The sequence below is a fragment of the Pygoscelis adeliae genome, unplaced genomic scaffold, assembly GCF_000699105.1.
Source record: "Pygoscelis adeliae isolate BGI_AS28 unplaced genomic scaffold, ASM69910v1 Scaffold4, whole genome shotgun sequence".
Lineage (NCBI taxonomy): Eukaryota > Metazoa > Chordata > Aves > Sphenisciformes > Spheniscidae > Pygoscelis > Pygoscelis adeliae.
The window spans coordinates 16203680-16216498 of record NW_008824986.1 but is presented as its reverse complement, the minus strand read 5'-3'; the positions used below and the strand labels follow the sequence as shown (position 1 = coordinate 16216498).

General features: G+C 37.7%; 1 protein-coding gene across 4 annotated transcripts in view; it reads right to left on the bottom strand.

The window, feature by feature from the left end:
* The window catches only part of NRAP (nebulin-related anchoring protein), a 54486-nt gene that overhangs the window by 23220 nt on the left and 18447 nt on the right, over positions 1 to 12819 (bottom strand). For all 4 annotated transcript variants that reach the window (XM_009325944.1, XM_009325945.1, XM_009325947.1 and 1 more), the window contains exons 15-24: positions 10725 to 10823; positions 10104 to 10208; positions 8402 to 8509; positions 7454 to 7555; positions 6760 to 6957; positions 6433 to 6537; positions 4019 to 4117; positions 1990 to 2094; positions 1420 to 1527; positions 482 to 793 (exon numbers count right to left, since the gene is read on the bottom strand). In XM_009325944.1, coding sequence (XP_009324219.1) covers positions 482 to 793; positions 1420 to 1527; positions 1990 to 2094; positions 4019 to 4117; positions 6433 to 6537; positions 6760 to 6957; positions 7454 to 7555; positions 8402 to 8509; positions 10104 to 10208; positions 10725 to 10823 — 1341 coding nt within the window. The remainder of the gene's footprint in view (positions 1 to 481; positions 794 to 1419; positions 1528 to 1989; positions 2095 to 4018; positions 4118 to 6432; positions 6538 to 6759; positions 6958 to 7453; positions 7556 to 8401; positions 8510 to 10103; positions 10209 to 10724; positions 10824 to 12819) is intronic.

The window sequence follows — 12819 nt, the reverse complement described above, 5'->3', positions numbered from 1 at the left end:
AGTCTCCTTGAAAAGTTCTGACTTAAAACCTCAGAATGGAAAGTCTGACTTACAGTAACCATTTACAGTATCAGACAGTTCATCCGATGGTTACAGCTCAGCATGTGGCCTCCATATCGAATTTTATCACAAATTTTACCACCATAAATTATGTAACCTCCCTGCACATCAGGTAAAAAAAATAAATGTACACCATATATGAATCCTAGTGTTTTATTAACATTTGAAGTAGGCTTTGAAGAAGCCATGCTCATAAACAGGATTATAACACCCCTCAAAAACACTGCAAACCTTAAATATATCTGCTGAGCAAGCAAGTGGTTAATATTTACTGTTTTAATATTAACTGTTTAATAGCTGAAAAACTAGGTGCATAAATATGTCATGGCATTTAAAGCATAAACGTCTGAAGAAACTCAGCCCTAAGTGTCTGAAGGGGTTGAATGAAAGGGTATTGAAATACATTAAGCTCTGGACTTACATCACTTTGCAATCCGTAGGCCCACTTGGCCCATGCCACTTTCATGTCAGTAGGCAGGGCTGTGTAGTGATGGAGAGCTGTCTTGTATCCTCTATCTGTGGCCAAATTCTGAGCCTTTTTGGCATGGACAAGGTTAACCATATCCATGGAGACGTGGAACTGATTCTTTGTATCCTCAAATGCCTTCTTGTACTCCAGATCACTCTGCAACTTTGACATTTGAAGCGAATGAGCCATCTGCGAATCTTCCTCCACAGCTTTTACTCCAATCAGCTTACCCTTCATCTTCTCATAACCTTCCTTATATTTAATCTGTGAAGAAAAAAATAGACCATGAGTAAATGATCTAAGCTGCCAAACTGACAGCTCTGCTAGTAGTAAAGCAATGGTCTATCAGTGTTGTGACACGCTTGGTCCTCAATACAAGCAAGCAAGAAGTCTGTTTGCAAAAAAGAACTGGAATGCTTTAGAAATTAGTAAGTGTTTATAAAGAACAAACCCTTTCACAATAATAATATGTTCACTAAAAGCTGTAAGAAATCTTTTCTTTTTGGTTCTCTCTAGAAAAACAACATTCTTTAAGCACTGAGGTCAGAAGGTTCTTTCAGAAATTTTCTGGCCAGGCATAGATGTATTAAGTTACGATGTTTCACAGGAGATTTCCACTTCATTTTGAGTTCTAAAATTCACCCTGGGTCAAAATGAGAATAGTAATACACAGTCAGCATGTGGGGTAAAACTCTGAATTGCTCAGAGCAAACCTTCTGACTAATTACAGAATGGCAATTGCCCAGACAACTCCTCCATTGCTCCTTAGCACAAATCGAGTGAGGGTGGCTCAGGGCACTGAGACATGTGACACATCCCCAACACTCTGGTAGCAACCTCGACCGTCAGCTGTCCTAAGAATAAAGAAGGCTGATGGAGTCCATACTCACATCACTTGCCAGATCCCTCTTTGCCTTAGCTGTCAAGAACGACAAAGCATCCAGACGAAGCACAAATCCTTTTTCCTTCTGCTTCTCCCAGCTACTCTTGTACAGTTTCTAAAAAGATGACAATAACACAGTCTCTTTATTACTATCAGTGTATTCTATTTGTTTTATAGTCACAGTGAAAGCTCTCAAGTAACATCAGAGCAGCGTACACTCCAAGCCCAGCAACCATATATCTAAGGATCAGATCCTGGTGTCTTCGCTTACATACTGTAATCGTGGATACTGTAACCCCATTATCTCACTGGTTCCAGTGAAACTGTCAACATGCCACTCATCTGGAAGCATGTGGAAAATACACAGTTTTGTATCTGACTAGTCTTCAGAACAGCAGATCTGACTAGTATTTAATTAAGAGCAAGTAATTAAATTTAGATATAAACTTTTTACATCTAAAACATTTGGACCTTCTCAGAGAAAGAACCTAACTTTTACCTACAGAACAAACATTTCAACAGGAGCTGTAACTATTCACAGGAGTGAGGGAATCCAAACCTCTGTCTCACACAGTACCTCACTGATATTGGCAGCGTTTGCTTTGGCCAGTATGAAGACAGGATCATCTTTACTGACGGTGTACTGATGAAGAAACTGCTCTCTACCTGACCTGTAGGCAACCTGTCCACAGAAAGCAAAGCATGGTTAACAAGCAGTAGTCCATGTTTAATGTTGAAGGAATACTGATTAAAACATCCCAAATTTTCAAGGATTTGTTAGGGTTAATATATTTGGTGAGTTAGTCTTTAGCATCATTACTTTTTTTGCCAAATCTGAATTTAAAAACTGACCCACAGAGTCAGGTCAACCAAATTATTCATGGTTAAATTTCAGGGAAGCAGTGAAACAACATACGTATCAGGATACTTTAATTCTTTTTCCTAAAGTTAGCTACTTAACTGGCTATAAAGCTGACATTAATTCATATTCAGTACAAAATGTATGCAGGAATGTATTTCATCCAATATTAAACTGCAGCTACTTTTTAGGTGGAATAGAAGTCTTTAATAGGACACAGAAATAGTGACTTTTAGGCATGAAATGAAGAAAACTAAGCAATTGAATCTGCAGAAAAAATTTGTGACCTAAACGTAATTGCTGACATAATACTCCAGTGAGGACTAACATTACAACTTTAAATGAAAATATCGAGGACCTTTTATGATCCAAGTAGCAAACATCTCCATTTTATATCCCAGGGCAACATCAACAGAGAAATTAATTGCTCTGTTTCAGAAGCCCATAAAGCCGTTGGAGGAGCTGTTGAAAAGCTATGAAAAGATGTCCCATTTCACAAAGTGTTACATTTCTTACATCTTACAAAAGAAAAAAAAATGTCCCGACGATAAAGGTCTAAATCCATGGTTACTATTCTGACTTCAACACATACAGAAAAGCAGCACTGTCCAGTACATAGGAGATAAGTAACGGGAGTCAGGAGACCAGCGTTCTCCTCTGATTCAATTTGGTGTCATCTTTGAGACACACAGCACTCATCCAAGTAAGTGCCAGGTTTTTATTGACACAGAGGAGCAAAAAAAGGAAACATGGTAGGTGCCTGAAAAAGGCCAGTCAAGAAGCAATAATGCTTCGTTCACATTAACAATTGAGAAGTTTACAGTATCTTCAGTTCAAGGCACAACATATTAAAAGTAATTAAAAAAAAGCTTGGCAAGTCACTACTGTTCCAAAATTAGTTGGTCAGCAACTTTAACAACAGGTTCCCCTTCTATTGGAAACTTAAAAGTGAGTTGCTGTCAGCTAAGTCCTGCCAAGGAATTCTGAAATACCATCTGCTAGGGCTGCCCAGCCCCAGGGAATAATAGGGAGCATTCTGAAGGCACCCAGTTTGGGAAAATATGCCTATTTTATCATTTTGCTTAAAGTACCTTAACAGCAACAGCTGAAGAATGTGCAGTCTAACAAGGCTAATAGAGCTTTAAGCAGTCTGACAGGCCCCTCAGTGGAGAGAAACACAGAACCTGGGGTGGATGTATATCAGTCTCTGTGCTAATGTCTACCTTGCTTTGAAGCACTGCCTGAAGATCAGCTGGGAATACTGTGTTTTCCCTCCAGCTTGCTTCCTCACTTTTACTACCTCATGGATAACCAATTTTCATGCAGATGACATATTAATGTCTCAGGAATACTCAGGTATCCTCTCATGAAGTCATTTCAGCCATACTTGAATCCAGCCTGCACCACCCACAAGTTTGTTGCCAAGACTGTCTTGCAGAGGCATCTCCCTCCCTCTCTCTCTCTCTCTCTCTGGCCTTTGACATCACTTATGAGAAGCCTCACTTGCCTATTTCCATTGCCATTGGGGTTTGCTTTTTTGTTGTTCTAGTTCAGAGAATTCAATGAGAGAATTCATCAAATAACAAATAAAAACCCTTAGAAATAAATCTCAAAAAATTTCATATATTGAAACGTTTCATGACTGGGTCTTCTTCTACCACCACCACCCCCCCACTGTACATATCTCAGGAATGACCACATTATGAGTAAACTACTTGCAAAGAGACAAATTCAGTCAAGAACTCACATCACTTTGCAGTTCCTGGCTTTTCTTGGCATGTTTGATCTGAGAACTGTCAGCCACACTGGTGAACTTCAGAGCATCAGCCTTCTGTCTGTACTTTTTCTAGATCAAATTAAAGCAGGTTACACAAAAGTTGTTACAATATTTACCATCTCCAAAAATGTAGCGCTTTCAAAAAGTACATAACTGATAGATCCATAAGTCTCTTGTAAATTCCCAAGACGATTTTAGCACAGGTATCAGCAAAATAAGCTTCCAAATACAACCCAGTGCTAGTATTTTCTGCTGGGAGGACCCCAGTGGCGAGGAGGGTAGTGCAAGAGTATGCCAAATGCATTGCTGCTGTCACGGCAAGCAGAGACACTCTTTGGTGCCAAATGTACTAGCTATATATCTTACAAGATCTAGGTTGCACACCAACCAATGAGTGTCCTTCACAAACTGGGTATGACTTAAGTCAGGGTCCAAGAGAGCTCATGAGCTACACAATCAATATTACTATCTCATTTTCTTACATGAGACTTCTCAAGCATATGCACATGTTGTTCAAATCACTGAACATGTGTTACTGAGATATTTTTAAATTATTAAGATATTTCTAAATTATCAATTAAATTAGAACAGGCAATTTCGGTGTCCTGAAAGCAACTTTAATTCAAAATCTTCCCTACCATCTCCCAGCTCTTTTCAAAGCAGAGCTCAGCATAGACACTGCAGTCAAGCCTTCATGGGAGCAACAGCTATGAGAGCCCTCCACAAGGCTCAAGTCTTGGATGTGGGAAGAAACATTGTGCTCCATTCATCCTCTGGTGCCAGTATTTATATAAAATCTATCTGAACGGACAAATTTGCATCGAGACTAACATTTCTAGTTTGGTAAATAAGACTTCCCTTACTTTTATTCCATCTTGCTTTTTACTTTACAACTGAAACACACCAAAGTGAATGGGAAACTTCCATTGACTTCATCACGCTTTGGATCAGGCCTGTTTTGAATCAATGTCACTGCCTGAGCCTTTTGCATCACTCGTTGGAGAGCAAGCTAAGCATCTCCTTCTATCTTTGAGACAGTACAAGGAAGTGCAGCGCCCTATTTCAAGACCACAGTATGATAGAGGAGACCAGGCAAACACTTCTTAAATACATTAGTCAAATTCTTATTCTAACAGTTCAACCATGAAGTGGGGCATTCCACCTAGAAAAGGTGTAAATGCATTTTCTCATTATCTGGCATTTCAGGAGAGAAATCCTTCTGTTTGAACTGATGGGTGAACAGATCAGTTTACACTGTGTCTCTGCTAGGGGAACACAAAACAGAAGTTAAAAAAGCGTGCAGCACTTCAAAGAGGTGCTCATCGCTTTATTTTAGGAACCTGGAAGGGAGGGAGGCAGATTAAAACCAACATGTTTTGTCACATTGCATGGAACACAATATAGTGACATTCTGCAAAGAAATGACAAAATGCCAGGCTCTGTATGGCAATAGAGATCTCTAAAATAATATCCACCAGTCTCCGGTTTAAATGACTGTCAGCCATCTCTTGGCCTTACACAGAAAGGGAATGAAAAGGCAGATCATTATGGATTAAATATTTGTGGAAGTGATTATTACTACAGCACACCACAGCAGCAGATGTCAGTCTATCCCTAGCAAGGCACCGGATATGAGAGTAGCTGCTCTTCTTCTGTTTCTAAGATGTATTTTTTCCCCTTGCAGGAGCAGTGAGAGGATGTCAGAGACCCAAGGTATCAGAGAGTGTGATCTCCAGTAACTAACTGGCTTCTGTTCCTTCCTCCAGCACTAAGTGGGATTTTATCCTTCTTGTCAAACTTCCCTTAATTTATTCTTCTATCTGTCCTCTAGTTTTCCTAGCACTAGTGAGACAACTCAACCATAGCAGCTGAGGAAGTGTACTTCCATAAAGCTAATGGCAGTGTGAAACCATGAATTAATCAAGCAAAAGCAATGAAAAGCAGCACAAGCTGAAGCTGCCAGTAAAGTCACAGCCCTTATTTGCTGAAAGGCAAGGAAATTTCCAAACATGGCTAACAAATATCTAATTTTTCAACACTGTTCCTTAAAACTGTATGTACTTCATGTAGCATTTACCATAGGAAATTCTAATTCCTTTCAATGCTGCTCTGCAAAATGGGCAGGTGAATGAAAAGAAGTGGAAGCACAATTATGAGGACTTCTGCCTCACAAACTTGACACAATAATCATATAATGGGAAAACATATTTTTAACCTCTAACCCAGGATCTCCTAAACTGTAGAATAACTAAACGATGTCCATCAGTTCTATTTCTCAGATTTTCCGTATTAGGAATTCCTTGCCTATTCCACATAATGTAGTGGAATAAGTGTGCATAAACCTTTGAACAAAAAACAGACAGAAGCCTGACCACTTTGCTTACCTCACTGACTAAATCTCCTGCCTTTTTGGCTTGTTGTATATTAAGACTTCCTTCTGTGATACACCCAGCTCCTTTCATCCACATCAGGTCTGCCCTATATTGAAGCTGTAGAGGAAAATGACATTTATTGGCATGGGGAACACAGGTACAATGTTTGCATGTGAACATGTACACCCTTTCCAGTTTCAAAGACATTGCAAAGACATTTTAAAAAGTCATAGTGCAAATCAAACAGCGTCCATATGAAACAGAATTAATGTCAAACTGAAAAAGTCTATAAACACTCATACTGCTTGTAACAGTTAACCTGAGTATGCATCATCTTACATCACTCTGGAGACCATAGGCCTTCTTTGCCCATTTGGTCTTCATATCTTCTGGAACCACTGTGTATTCATGGAGTCTCTTTCTATAATCTAAGTCACTAGCAAGTGCCTGGGCCTTCTTAGCATGTCTCAGGTTTATCATATCCATAGGCAGATGGAAATGGGTCTTACTCTCCTCAAAATCTTTCTTGTAGGCAATCTAGAAACAGAAGAAATGAAAATAAGTTGTCTGTATCGGTGTATTGCAAAGCCAAAGCTATCTTAAGTCTCCACTCTTGTTTGGGTCCTTATGCAGATTAGGCAAAAAACACATGTAGAAATCGGGTCCTGTGAGGGATCGACAAAACAGATGGCAGGATGAATTTTGCAGACTCTAGAGATATCTTCTCTATTACAGTACATCTTACTTTTAAACATACTTTTATCTGCTTGAAACTTTTATGTAAAAGTGTTTATATTGGGGTTTTAATAGGATGTTATTTTCCTGCCCCAAAATAAGGACACCATCAACCCAAAATTCTCTGTGAGAACAAAAATACTGTGCAATCATTACAGATTAACAGAGGAAGAAAAGCAATTTTTGTTAAATGCTTCTAAGAATTTCTTATAGTAAAAGCAGTAACAGTGGTAGATCGCATATTGTTGCTGAAAGGTTCATAATTATGAAAACCACCTTTTGAGTAAGAGAAATTTACCTCACTATGTATCTTGGCTACCTGCAGAGAGTGCAAAAGTCTTGAATCTTTGGTTCCAATTGCTTTTCCTTTTGTTTTTTCGTATTCTTCTTTATATTTAATCTGTGAAAAAAATAGTTTAAGTCAAAAAAACATTTCAAATTACCCAAGAGATAAGCAATATGTTTTTCACTGGCAATTTGGATGGTCAAAATTTACAAGGATTTAGTCTGATTCTCACTTTGTCACTGCAGATTTCCTAGATTTTCTCAGAAATTCCAAAAGGTGCAAGGTTGGTCTCATTTATGTTGTCTTTAACCTCATTCTTTAAGGCTCAGTCCTCTGAGGTGGATATGCTTATAAACTTAAAGTCTTCTGATTAGCTAAATTATCTGGTTCTTAAAGCAAAAATTAAGAAATCAATCATGTAAAAACCAAGCACGGAATTCAAGATTTGATTTTCTTATTGAGGTGGGATATCAGAATCACCATCATTGCTGAACACTTTCCAGCTGCAGGAAAAGTTTTTTCCTTTTTCTGCCTTTCCACAAGTTAAGAATCATGACATAAGTTCTTTAAAAAGACTTTGTTTGGAAATTTTTTTATATACATGTGTTTATTTTAAAGAAGCAGACTAAAGAAATATGCATTCCCTTTGCAGTGGATGACAGCAGTATTTTTGAGGCTATAAACAATTCAAGACACTGAATTTTACTATGGGAGGGTTGAGCCATTGTTATTGTGCAAATTTTGCTTCCTTCTGTACACTTGTGTTTAAAAAAATAATGTTCAGAGAGTGAAATTTCATAGCAGAGTCTGAGAATATTTCTAACTGTTCATCAGACATTGAGAAAGATGGACAGCCAAATGCAGGACTTAAAAATCCAGATGAAGTGAGCTAAGCTTTATTTCCCTGTGCTATAGCAACTTATATAAAGAATAAGTCCTAGGTAATTAAATATAACATACATCACTGGCAAGATCCCTTGAAGCTTTGGCAGCAAGTAAAGGCAGAGAATCAAGTTTCATTTCAAAGCCCCGGCCCTTACTCTTCTCCCAGCCTTCTTTGTACTTAATCTGAGAAAGGAAAGACAGCAACATGTCACTAACACATAAACACACAAGATCTTCAAATGAACATGAAAATTACTAAAAGCAAAACAGAAGTATAAATACGCTCAGTCCACAAACTGGAACCTTCTTAAATCACAGTTCATTACCATTTTGAGCTAATTAATTGGCCAGGATTGAGTCAAGAATTTTATTCTTGGAGTTTACAGGCACTTTAAATCCCAGAACATGCACCAATAGCTCTCAATTTTAAACAGGTATGGGGGAGGGAAGGTTTTTCAAAAGTGCCTGTGGTTATGTCTACATACGCAAATAGTGTAGATCAATAGGAGCTGATCTATAGGGCAGAACAGCCGGTGCTCAGAATCAGGCATCACACTACTCACTACAGGATTTTTCTTCCCCTGCTACCAAACTAGAGCTAGTCAGGTCCCATGCACTGAATGCCTATTTGTAGCTGCAGTTCCTTATGTGAGCTGCTGGAGAGAATCTTTCAGTTTGGCTTCATTCAAAAAGAATCCAGCTCATGTGCTCTGAGACCACCCCACAATGTGAAGCAAAGCTCAGTGAAGGAACCCTTATGATCAGGAGATTTGCTTCAAAAGCACACTCGTGAGCCACACTGTATCACAAACGTAGATGAAATGCATGAGAATCACATGCTTAACTTCTGAGAGTTAATGGAAGTTAAAGTACTACCTGTTTAAGCTCTTTTTCAAGGTTCCACTTGAAACTCCATTAGAGCAGGATCAAGTATGCCTTTGTGCATACTATGCATGCATCTAATGAAGTATCCAGGAAGCCCTGATTTCTGGATGTGGCTTTTCCTATCATTATATTTTACTAATATCTAACAATGAGCATGCATCCCAACACATTATAGCCACAAAGAGTGTTGCTCCACAACACTTCACCAATGCAACTCAAATAAAACTTAGGGGAAGAACAAAAGGTATGAATATGCCAGGAAAAACTTGCAGTAATGCCAACTCAAAACCATGAAAAATTATGAAACTGGCTCAAAAATAACAGTCACACCAGTAATAAGTCTGGAGTTTTTTTCTGGTTTTGCATTTATTTGTCTTGTTGGGCTTTTTTTCCCCAAAAACTATCTACAACAATGGAGGCCTGAAAAATACTTTAAAAATTACATAGAAGTTAAACTTTTCCTACAAGTGCTTGATTTTAACACCCAGGTCTCTAAGTAAATCACTACATATTGTCATGAATTATGAATGGCAGCAACAGTGGGCTTGATCCAAGTTCACTGAAGTCACTGTGTTTCCTTCCGTTGACTTCAGTGGGCTTTGAGTTATTAGAACTGTGCAAATGTTGGTACTTCGTACAAATACCACCTCAGAATGAGGTAATTTTGTGAAGTGAACACTGATCTACTAAACAAATTCAAATCATCTGAAAAGGTCTTGAAAAAAAATCTAGCAGTTTCACTGTACTTGAGATTGTATCCCTATCTATCACGCTGTTTAGTAAAGACTGATGATAAATGTTAAATGTTTCCAGAAACAGAAATCATCTTTACATTCATTTCTGTCTATTAATGGCATCATGAATACCAATATTTCCACATCACTTGGCTTACCTCACTGTATAATTCAGCATTGGCTTTTGCCTTGACTAACTGAGGTACGTCGTGAGGTAGAGTGTAATTTGTTTTTGTCTTCTCGTACTGGGCTCGGTAGTTCAACTGTCATATATTGAAAAAGGCAACAATAAACTCAGTTATTTTTAACTAAACATATGACTGTTACACTGATTGACTGCCTTTGAATTTCAGGCTATTAGTGCCATATGTTATAGATACACTCATAGGTATGGCTGACATAAATATGAGGGCAATAAGGCAATTGTAACTTTTACCTAGGTACTAGGAAGTAGAATAATTATTCTATAAATAGAATAGTTAGTGATTATCTATAAGTAGAAAATATATTATTAAAACCCATGCATTAATAAATACACAGAAGATAAATCCCTAACAAAGCACACTAATATAAATCTTAAAAATGGAGGAAAATATTAGATCTACTGGTATGCTTGCCACATTTTTGGAAGTGATTTCATTCAATTCGTATTCTTGTTTTGGTTGTAAATCTGCTGATGAACTATCAAGAATAAAAACACTTAAGTGCTACAAATGTTATGAAATAAAATTATCTTATAATTCTAATAAACAATGGTGGCTAAAGATGACAGAACTTACATCACTGAGCTGCTGCGCATTTATTTTGGCTTGAGCAATTTGTGGAGTGCTGGCAACAGAACTGTACTTCAGCTTGTCTATGCTTTGCCTGTAGTTTACCTAATTTAAGACAAAATTAAAAAAAGAATGACTGAGTAGACAAAGTTTTGTTAGCTAATACTCTGGATAAATCATTACTTAAACCATAATAAACTGAGGTGAGGAAAAGTGCCAGGATCTCTCGGATGAGAACTGAGTTAATGCTCTGAAAATTTCCTAGTCTGAGGTCACAGTTTTTATTCCACTTGAAATATGAACTTCACTTATAACCCCTCCCTGTCAAAACCACAAATTCTTAAAAAGATGCAGTTTCAGCTGGTCCCCCAAAGCATTCCTATAAAACTGATATTCTTAACCATCACTTAAACTATTTTTATCTTTATCAGACTATCTCTATAAAGGAATATCGTAACGGTCTATTAAGAGGTCTGTCCAGTGTAATGATGCGCAGAGCAAATGAACTCTCTTACACTTTGTCTTTACTGAGTTTTAATGTAATAATTAATCACAGAATTTCCCTGTGTGGTAAGAGTTTTGTGTGGATGATGAGAGAAGAAAAATATGTATTTATGGTACAAAAAAAGTCATTTTAATGTCAGCCATTGATAGGATTGGAGCCCACTAAATTCCTAACGCATTAACATAGTAGCAGCAATAATAAGCTATAAAATAAATATATTAAAACCCAAAATTATGCAAGGTAAAAAAATCATGGAGAAGCTTTCTTTCAAACCTGTTGCTGCCAAAGGACACAGTGCTACGCTGCAGGACACAATTATTATTCTCTGTAGGCCTTAATTAACATTCACTGTAGTTAATCACCACTTTGCAAACACTGCAAATCACATTGCTTAAAACTAGTTTCTTAAGAAAACTTTTTTCCAGTAAAGTGGAGTATATTTCTAGAGACTTCGAGTTACTGAAACTATTTTAATGCAAACCTTCTCATCTCAGGTATCCTCATGTAAACTTGTTCTTTCTGCCATAATGACAAAAACTAGGAAAAAAGGCCTGAATTATCTCACAGATGCAAAGTGATCAAGGTACTTAAAACAGTTCATTTGCTTCTTTACAGAGACAGATAGAACTTTAATTCCACAGAAAGGGATCATTTCTTTTTAACTGAAACTGTGTATTTATTGCTACTTGTGATTGCTTAGTGTGTGGGAGAGTTGTATTCTTAAAGAGTTCAAAGTAAGCATGTTGGTTATCAGTGAGCAGATGAGTCCTGGGACTGTTTCAAACTAGTAGATGATGATCATGACTAGAGCAACTGAGTTTCTGTGGCCAACTGATTTACGTGCTCCAAACCCAGATGCTGACTATGAATTGTGGAGCCACAGGTAGTGCTGAAATGTTTAGAGTGGGTAGAACTAATTTGTACATTTTGGACATGAATTCATGCTTACTTTGAACTCTTTAAGAATACAACCCTCTCATACACTAAGCAATCAAACACTGAACTTTATTTTTTTAAGCTTTTTCAAAGACAAAGATGAAATTACTGCTGAAGAGGCAATAGTGCATCTTACAGCTGAAGTATATTAAGTACTTCCTCAAAAACGTCAGGGTTCTCAATTCCACCTCTTCATGTTACCATCTTTTTCTTGGAAGAGGTATTTAGGCCCAGACAAATCTCTCATAATGTTAATGGTCTCTCTAAGGCATCTTTCACCTGGTTTCTTGCAATTTCAATGGAAAGACAGGTTATATACATCCTAGGTAGTCAGAAATGTCCTACAGAGGTGCTACTCTCTTCCTGTTGATTTTATAAGTAATGCCTGGTGACTGTGCTCCTAACTAAGGCACAGGTTAAGTTCCAAATAGTAGAGGAGATCAATCAAGCCTTTGATGCTTGTGAGAGGTGATAATATGATATCCTCTACAGTCTGACGTCCTCCATTTACCTGTAGAGCACATATAAGCACAGCAGTACACAAATTTCTTCACATTGTTCCATCGGTAACTCGAGCCCAAGCACAGAGGGCACCTCTCGCACAGAGGTGCATAAGGAAGGTTATGTGACCCATTAGTTCCCCTTCAAAGGTGAACACCT